This window comes from Penaeus chinensis, chromosome 16, assembly GCF_019202785.1.
Source record: "Penaeus chinensis breed Huanghai No. 1 chromosome 16, ASM1920278v2, whole genome shotgun sequence".
In the NCBI taxonomy this organism is placed as follows: domain Eukaryota; kingdom Metazoa; phylum Arthropoda; class Malacostraca; order Decapoda; family Penaeidae; genus Penaeus; species Penaeus chinensis.
The window spans coordinates 18,151,537-18,161,536 of NC_061834.1; the positions used below are offsets into that span (position 1 = coordinate 18,151,537).

A 10,000-nucleotide genomic window follows, 5' to 3' on the forward strand; every position below is an offset into this window, starting at 1 on the left:
CCTTAACCTTTCTAGGAACCAAACAAGGTGTGTTTGGGAGCAGCCTTATGCCTGGAAGTCTTGTTTTCTAGGCTTATTTTAGCATTACCTTTTATTTTTCATTTGTTTAATTAGTGTAAAGTAAATATAGATTTTTTGCATTAATATTTTGCATCTTTCTTATGCTAGGCAAAGATATTCTTAAAATCAGAAAAGCATCAATCCAAGTACTGTTTGAGGACCTGTTTATATTCATTTGACAAAGAGAAAGTCATGGTTTCCAACAGCATATAAATGATAAACATATTGTTTCCCTAATTAGATAGTAGTAATTACACAAAACAAAGGGGATGTTAAGAATGTACAATCAGTATTATAAGTTCTATTATTGCCTGTAGTTTATGTAAATGAAGAGGTAAGGTATTATTTCGGTAGGACATTGATTCTTTGTATTTAAATATGTCAGTGACTGTGATATACTGTAAAGAGTATTAATATATTGAACAGAAGAATTCTATATATTGGAGTTATGATCTTACTGGTACATTTATGCTCATTATTTACCTGTTAAGATATATTGAAATGTAGCTACAGTAATGATTCAGTCTTTTGTTTTTACAGCGATGTATGGAGCGGCTGAGATCAAGCCGTTCACAGCTGGTAGACAAGTTTCGGGCTGCGGGTGATGCTATCAACAACAATAATAATCCTGCAGGAAAGATGGTGCAAGATATCATGGAAATTGAGTGGGCTGCTATCAGTCAAGGCAGTGCATTTCCTTCTTTAAAGTATGTATTTTGATTAGTGGTGAATAATTGAATATTTAAATTTGATTGTAACATATTTTGTGACGGATATTGAAATGTTGATATAATGATAAGGCTTTTTCTTTGTGTCCTCTTGTAGATACTGTAGATACTGAAGAAAGATGTTTTTATTTTTATCTGATTAAAATAAACATTTATAACCAATGAAAAAAATAGTATTTGAATTGAAACTAGCACAAAGAAATGATGATAGATTTGTGATATAGTTTATTATAGTTTCCTTATTACATTGTCCATTTCTCTTTAAACAATGGCATTTGATATAAGAGTCCTATCAACATTCTTATTTGTCTGTATGCCTGTATTTTTTCACACCTTGTCTTACATTACTAGTTTGGAAAACATTAAATACCATTTTGAGAAACATTTATCACAATGTTGTTTTTCTGTAGTGATAAGCATCACTTATAGGGTAAACAGTACAGCAGTTGATCATTAGCTACACACTTCTTTTTTTACCTTTCTGGTGCAAATTGAAAGTGAATAAGTTATTTGAAAATGAAAGAACCAAGCATACAACTTTTTGTATTTGAAGTGGTTCATCAAAACCTCTCCAACCCATTCATTCTGGGATGACGTTCTATAATGTCATTGCTTTGTTTGAGGACAAATTGCCTCTCTAAAATAGGCTTCTGGCCTATTTTTACTGTAATTATTTAAATTGTTTATGCTGTAGTCAAGAGCATAGAGAACATGATAATTTTAGGTTTCCTGTGCTTCTGATTTTTCCTTTGAGCAGCTGACTTAGTATGGGACTTGGGGATCCTATTGTGATTGAGTTTAAAAATTTCAAACAATACATGCTTATATACTGTAATGACAGATACATCTGGTTAGTAATAATTTGTTACTGTTATAGTTCTAGACATCCTTGGGGATTTACCTTCAAGTAAGAAAATGGTCCAATGGTCTGTGCCCAAGGCACAGAAATCATGCTAACTGCTTGAATATACAATATTTGCAGTGTACTAAGGAAATGTTTTAAATTATTTTTCAAACATAGTTCATTTAGGAATATTATGTACTGTTTATGTTTCGGCTGGTAACTCTCACATAACAAAAGCTACTATGATTGTAGTAGTATTCACAATATAAGTATTTTTCAGGAAACTACCTGTTGGATTTGATGAAATGCCAGAGGAAGACGATGTAATTCTTCTTTCTCTTATGGAAGAGATCCAGCAAGAACTTCTCAGTGAGGGTGAGTAAGGTTAAGGATAAAATTGTTGTGCATAATCTGTCTGTGTCTGTGTGTCAGTGTCTCAGTCTGTCTCTATCTCTGTCTCTCTCTATCTCTATCTCTGTCTCTCTCTATCTCTATCTCTATCTCTGTCTCTGTCTCTGTCTCTGTCTCTGTCCCTGTCTCTGTCCCTGTCTCTGTCCCTGTCCCTGTCCCTGTCCCTGTCCCTGTCCCTGTCCCTGTCCCTGTCCCTGTCCCTGTCCCTGTCCCTGTCCCTGTCCCTGTCCCTGTCCCTGTCCCTGTCTCTGTCTGTCTCTGTCTCTGTACGCACACACATTCACACACACATTCACACACACATTCACACACACATTCACACACACATTCACACACACATTCACACACACATTCACACACACATTCACACACACATTCACACACACATTCACAACACACATTCACACACACATGCACACACAACATTCACACACACATTCACACACACATCACACACACATTCACACACACATTCACACACACATGCACACACTACACATTCACACATACACACATTCACACACACATTCACACACACATTCACACATACACACATACACACATTCACACACACACACACACATTCACACACACATTCACACACATTCACACACACACATTCACACACATTCACACACACATTCACATACATTCACACACATTCACACACACATTCACACACATTCACACACACAGTTCAACAACACATTCCACACACACCAGTCACACACACATTCACACACACATTCACACACACACATTCACACACACACATTCACACATATACACATTCACACACATTCACACACACATTCACACATACACACATTCACACACACACATTCACACACACATTCACACACATTCACACACATTCACACACATTCACACACATTCACACACATTCACACACACACACATTCACACACACACACATTCACACACACACACATTCACACACACACACATTCACACACACACACATTCACACACACACATTCACACACACACATTCACACACACACATTCACACACACATTCACACACACACATTCACACACACACATTCACACACACATTCACACACACATTCACACACACATTCACACACACATTCACACACACATTCACACACACATTCACACACACATTCACACACATTTACACACACATTTACACACACACATTCACACACACACATTCACACACACATTCACACACACACATTCACACACACACATTCACACACACACATTCACACACACATTCACACACACATTCACACACACATTCACACACACATTCACACACACATTCACACACACATTCACACACATTTACACACACATTTACACACACATTCACACACACATTCACACACACACATTCACACACACATTCACACACATTCACACACACATTCACACACACATTCACACACACATTCACACACACACATTCACACACACACATTCACACACACACATTCACACACATTCACACACACACATTCACACACACACATTCACACACACACATTCGCACACAGTTAAGACAGTGAAATAATACAAAAGACTCTTTCCAAAAGTCGAGGAAAAGGTTGAACATGTGAGATAGGTAGGACTAATAGCTGACTCTTTGGTGATTGTAGAGCCATCTATGTGTAAATACAATAAATAAACTTGTATTACAGTGGGCATGGCATGTATTCTTGCCATCTGTGCTGATTGGGTCAATTATATAACTGGTGATATATGGGAGGCCTTATTGAAAATAGACATTTTTTGTTACAGTATAGCTCATACATAGGAGTGAGGGAGATGAATTTGCCGATGTTTATGTATTGTTTAGAATGGAGCAGAAGTTATGTTTAGAAATTATGATGTTTGACTATTAATAGTTTTGGTAGCTAACTAACCAACTTTGTGTGTCAGCATCTCCATGATGCCTGAAGCAAAATAGCTTCACACACTATGTTTTTAGTTTAGTCAAAATATCAAAATATCCAGGGCAGTGATCTAGTGTTGATCATATGTCCACCTGTCTGTCCTGCCTACAAAGGGAATAAGTTGAATGAAGCTTGTTTTTTTGGAAATTAGAAAATGGTAAAATCAGGGTATAGTTTTATTTTCCCACAGCCATGTATGGCTGAAAACAAGACACTTTTCATCTATGGTATTACCTTAGCAAGTTAATAATAAAAAAGTTGTGCAATATGTAATACTTTGGTATACATTTACAGGAAAATGTAATGGCACTATAATAATCAAAGAGAAAATACACTGACAAATACATGAAATAATCTAGATTTACCAGGAATGGTAGGAGTAAAAGAGCTTAATCTTAGAGGGGTAAGGTCACTTCATAAACATTACCAATACTTTTATTTATATCATTTGCGATGGAAAATAACGAGATTCATGGATATTACAGCATGGATAATTGAAAGCAGGAATACAAAATGGAAGATTGGATGGCTCTGTGAAACTAAAAAATTACCAAAATCAGAATAGATTATCATGAATCAATGAATTGTTAGTTTATTGCTAGTAGTACAAAAAAATAGATGAATCATTAGAGAGAGAGATCAGTGGTTTTCCAACGCATGGGACTCTAATTATGTGATATATCATTGGCAGATAGCTCTGTTCAGTTTATACATTGGATAGGGTCACCAGTAATTAGAAAGGTTGTTGATAGTTTTTTCCTTCAAGGAAAGGTTCACATCACTAGGAGTCGAAGGGACAGGCAAGTACATTCTTAATTCAGTAGACAGTTGCTTTGTGTTAATTTACAACAGCTAGTCCCAGATGGTTGCTGTTGTGTAATGGTTAGGAGGAGTGTCTTGTTATTCAGTTGTTTTTTATATATGGTTCATATATGACCAATTTATTTCTTGTTTAATTTGAAACTTTTTCTTTGAAAAACAGATTATTGAATTTTCCAAAATTGCTTAGCGATGTAAATAAGGTTGTAAATTTAATAGGAAGTATAGAATATTTTTATATCATTGTGAATACATATTTAAAGTTGAAATGGCCATAGATTAACAAGTGAATGGTGAGCCTTGTACTCTTTTACACCTAACAATTTAGGATGAGTAAATGCATTTTTGGTATGATTTGGATAGAGATGTAGATGGAGTTTTTATTTATTCTGATTAAGTAACTTTTCAGGAAAAGGCTTGGATTACTAATAATTATTTGAATACAGTCTTAGAAAATGAAGTGAATATACAGTATATATTTCCACAGATAATTACTTCTGGCTACATAATAGATGTATTGAACCTTGATCACTTATTTTCAGAGATGTAATACATGTAACACTGGATATGTGTTATTTAAGGAACTTAAGCAATTATATAAATTTAAGGAATGAGACCTGAATGATTGCATTAAGAATGATACATTGAAGTAGAAATTTCAGACTGATTGATCAATTTCAATGTCTTTATTTATTTATTTCCTTTGCAGAAGAGAGACTTTTAATTGAAGTACTAAATTATGATGCTGCAATGTTAGCAAGTCAAGTGGCGGCTCAGCAGAATGAAGAAGTTATCTGCCCAGTTTGTCAGGTAAGCTTCCACTTTTTATATATATCTCCATTTTATTATTCATAGTGGTTTACTGCATCATTAAAAAAAAAATCTATGTAGACACCATTCTGTTCTTGTAACCGTATACTGTACACACTAAAAAGGAAGGAAAATATTTTTAGGTACAAGGTTTACAAGAGGTGGCAAGGAGACATGGTGCAGGGATGGAAACATCTGGTGCTGAAGCTGCTGCAAATGTGCTTGCCTGTGGTTGTGGATTAGCTCTGCAAGGAGCCAATCTAACACTTAATACTGTGAGTTAGCAACGTATTCTTTCAGTTGTCTTAGACTTATTTTGCTTAAAAAACTGTAAAGAAAACATAGCAAAGCCACTGACATATCTATGGAGGAAATCCTCTGATATGGGAATTCTCCAATTATCCCAGGTCCACTGAAGGTGGGGAATATCATTCCTATAAAAGTGGAAATAAAGAGCAGGTTAAAAACTACAAAAAAGTAACACTAACATTTCACATGATAAAAATATTTGAAAGGGTAGTTAAGAAAAAATATATCTAGAACAGGGAAAGATAAATCCTGGATAGCATAACTTTTGAAAGGGTAGATCTTGTCTATCCCAAATTCTGAATCACATACTAAAAAACCTAAATGGAAATAAAGAAGTTGATGTTATCAGACTTAGCAAGAGCTGTCAATAAGGTCTGCTTTAGAATTTTACCCCATGAGATAAGAGATGTTGGACATAGAGGAAAGCAGGAATACGAATGCACATATATCAAACAAACAAAAAGTAAAAAAGTCTAGATTTCTTGTCAAATTCCATACTAGATGAATTGCCAAGTGGTACTGAAAGATTGAAAGCTGAATCAAATCATGTCCCTCATCAAGTTCAGTTCTTAGTTATTAGTTGAAAAAAGATTGGCAGTCCCCCAGATTAACCATAGTTTGAGCCACTTACAGGATCTTGCATGAATTTACACCAAATAAGTCTTCTTAAGACTTCTTGTAAAAGCATTTTCTTTCACGAAGGAATATACGTGAATTGTTACAGGATGACAAAATATAAACTATCTAGTGTGAACAGTAATATTTTCTGTTTAGATTTCAGGATGCCACACTATTTAATATTCTTAATTTAGAATGAACCATAACATCACAAATTATGTTATTTCCTTGCTCTGGCAGTCATACTGAAAGCATCGTGAATGTTCATGTTTTCTGTGTACTTATTTGATTGCAGTTCTCTTCAGTCTCCTACTCAATTTCCTAGATTATATTTTTCTGGTTTATGTGTATATTATATTACGATACATGCACCTATCTTTTCCCAGGGCAATGAATTTAAGCCATAAGTTGGATTCATACATAGGTTGAAGAAAAGTTTTTTAAACAAGGTTTTATATTACAAAAGAGAAATTTGCCTTTAAACTGAAGGCAGTACTGAAAGAGTTCCAGCTCATATTACAAGTATCTATAAAACTAAGGGCTTTATGTAGATTTTCCCAGAATAACATGCCATAGAATGTTGTGAAGTAAAAAGGGCTCATACACCATGTAGCACAAACTGATGTTAATTTTTCCTTTTATATGATTATGAATATACAAGTAATTTTACTTTTCATTATTGAATTGTTCATTCTTATACATGCATCTTTCAGAAAGATCTAAAATATTGTGGCTTTCATTTTTAAATATATTTCTTTCATTTTTTAATTTTTCATATTGATCTATAAACTTGCAAAAAAGGAAAGGAATAAAAGTTGGGGACAATTGTTTGAAGTTTTGGTTTTATATTTGTATATGTCTTAATTACAGGAAGTAGGTCCCTAACATTTCTTTTTCTGTATATTTTCAGGTGAAATCTAGTTTAGAGAACACAATATCTCATCATGGCCAGAGCTGTGCAGGACAGATGTCCTTCACCCCAACCACAGACACTCAAGGTGCCAATGTATTAATCACATGCAGTATCTGTGATTGGATGTCCTTCCTGGTGTAATTCCAAAGCTCGTCTTGCACATATTTTGAATTAAACTCATTGTATACATTCGTCAATCAAGATAATGCTGTGAAATATGAGAGGTTCCATTTCTTCTCCCATGTGGTGTGTGTGAGACTTTCAATAGCACTAACTTTTTTTTTAATAGAATCAACTTTAAATGTCTTGTTTGGCACATATTTTTCTTAAGATTTTTGGTGATCACCGGTGTGTGTGCATTAGGACCATCTACATGATATTATTTCATGATATATATAAACCTTAAACCTTTTAATATATAATTTTAGTATTGTATAGTCATCATCATCTGAGTAATATATGCTGAGGCCTTACAAAATAACGGTGATGGTTTGCATCACATGATTCTGTTGCATCTTTAAAAGTATCATCAGGAGATACATCTTTTTTCAAGTATTTCCATATAATGTAAGTCAAATTGCTGTGTAGTGTCTTTAGTGATATCATATACATTTCATCTATGTGAAAAGTATAACAAAAAGATTCAAGGGAATATATGAGAGGTCTGTCACTAAAAGGTTAGTAAGTGTAGGTAACGAGAAAAGAGAAAACACTAACATTTGAGTAAAAGACATTTTGAATAATGTTGTCTTAGCCTGAAATCCCTAAATTAATTCTTTAATAAATATAATTACAGCATGATGTAAAAAAGTTTATTTTTTAATACATGTTTGTGTGAAGAACATACCAAAGGCATAATTTTAATATATAATCAGATTTAGTTTTTAAATGTTATCTTACATTATTTATCTATTTTTTATTATTGTTATTTTGTTTACAACATTATTTTTAATTACAGGTATAAATGATTTCAATGAGCATTCCCTGTGTAAAAATAGCCAAAACTTTTCATGTAGGATAAGGGTGGAAAATTGTTCATTGGAATGGAATTTGTGTTAATTGGTAGGGGATTATGATGAGTGTTCTTTGGATGTTTACGAACATGTTGTATAAAGACGTAAGTTACAAAGGCCATTATCTGTGAAATACAAATTTGTGCTTCACCTAATCATAATTTTGATAGGTGTAATGTGGTGTGTTATGTAGAAAGGGCTTACCTTTGGGATTAATTGTAATATTTTTTTGCATATTCTTGTTGTTAAAGAAATGCATCATGGAAGTTTGGACTAGAACCTTTTTTGAGAACCATTGATAAAGTAAATAACTTATGGATTCAATATTATGAGGTAATGAAAAACTTGTATTGTGATTTGTCTGCTAAGTCATGGGCTTTGGGTGAAGTGGAGTCCGCTGCTGGATTATTCAACAGTTCATTGATATATTGCTAGTTATATAGTGCCATATGCTATTTTGGTAATGCAAAGACATTAAAGTTATATCTTTTGTGATTTTTGCTTGTATTCTGTGATATGGAGGGAGTACTGTATTTCAAATTTGTAAGGTTTTTGACACGTGATGTAGGTAGAATTATGACTATTATATGTGATCCAGTACTTTAGATAGTTGCAGTTCGTATCTTTTTTTGACAATTGCTGTAATTTCTGTCTAAGATTTCTTCCAGATGTCTTTATACTTTGTTGCATCAAAGAAAATGCCATTGATAATTGACATTCACCTAATAGAAATAAGTCTGATGTGATTTCTGAGATGTTTTCTGAAGGCCTATAGTAATGTGTGAAATGCATTTTTTCTATGAAAAAAAAAAACAGGATTAATAAACTCCTCTCATACAGAAAAAAACCTCTATTCATTCAAAATCAAATGTCACACAAGATAATGTGTAAATGGAAATAAGCATACCAAACCAAAACCAAAATGGAGAAAAGACATTGTGTGAGTCCTCTTTTAAACATTTGAATGCCTGTATCATAAAGAATGCATGATATGAGCATATACAAAAATAATGTAAAATGTATGGAGCATTGTAGTGGTAAGTTATTGAGAATGGGTTTCTATTTTGCAGACATCTTAATATTCATGTGATTAGGTTTACACTAAACCATTATAAAAGGTTGTATAGTAAATAGTATTTTTTCTGGTAAATAATTCATGCTAAACAAGTAAAGTACTCTTTTTTGTATGCTGGATAAAAGTATTTTAAATTTGAAGATAATACGTCTGTTCTTATACTGTTATTAATGCTACTGGTATGCCCCTTGCTTGATATAAAACTTGTTGAATGTGCACAAAACTTCTTCCAGAGAATGTTTATGATTTTAGGGAGCATATAATGTTAGACAGAGGAAAAAGTCTTTATATATTTTTTTGGCCTTTTTGTCCCGTTTCATTTTTATGTAAGAAAGCAAAGTATTTATAACATGTATTGCTAATGAAATTGTTATGAAGTTTTAGTAATGTAAATAAACAGTTATTCCTTTGTATGAGAATTATTACATTTCAATTATTGAATATGTTTGAAT

At 33.4% G+C, this 10,000-nt stretch overlaps 1 protein-coding gene across 1 annotated transcript in view; it reads left to right on the forward strand.

The window, feature by feature from the left end:
* Nucleotides 1-9,957, forward strand: part of LOC125033421 (RPA-interacting protein A-like) — an 11,579-nt gene extending 1,622 nt beyond the window's left edge. Inside the window, exons 2-6 of the mRNA XM_047624904.1 lie at nt 601-767; nt 1,913-2,007; nt 5,520-5,620; nt 5,764-5,895; nt 7,458-9,957. Coding sequence (XP_047480860.1) covers nt 601-767; nt 1,913-2,007; nt 5,520-5,620; nt 5,764-5,895; nt 7,458-7,601 — 639 coding nt within the window. The 3' untranslated portion in view covers nt 7,602-9,957. The remainder of the gene's footprint in view (nt 1-600; nt 768-1,912; nt 2,008-5,519; nt 5,621-5,763; nt 5,896-7,457) is intronic.
* Nucleotides 9,958-10,000: the final 43 nt, after the last annotated feature.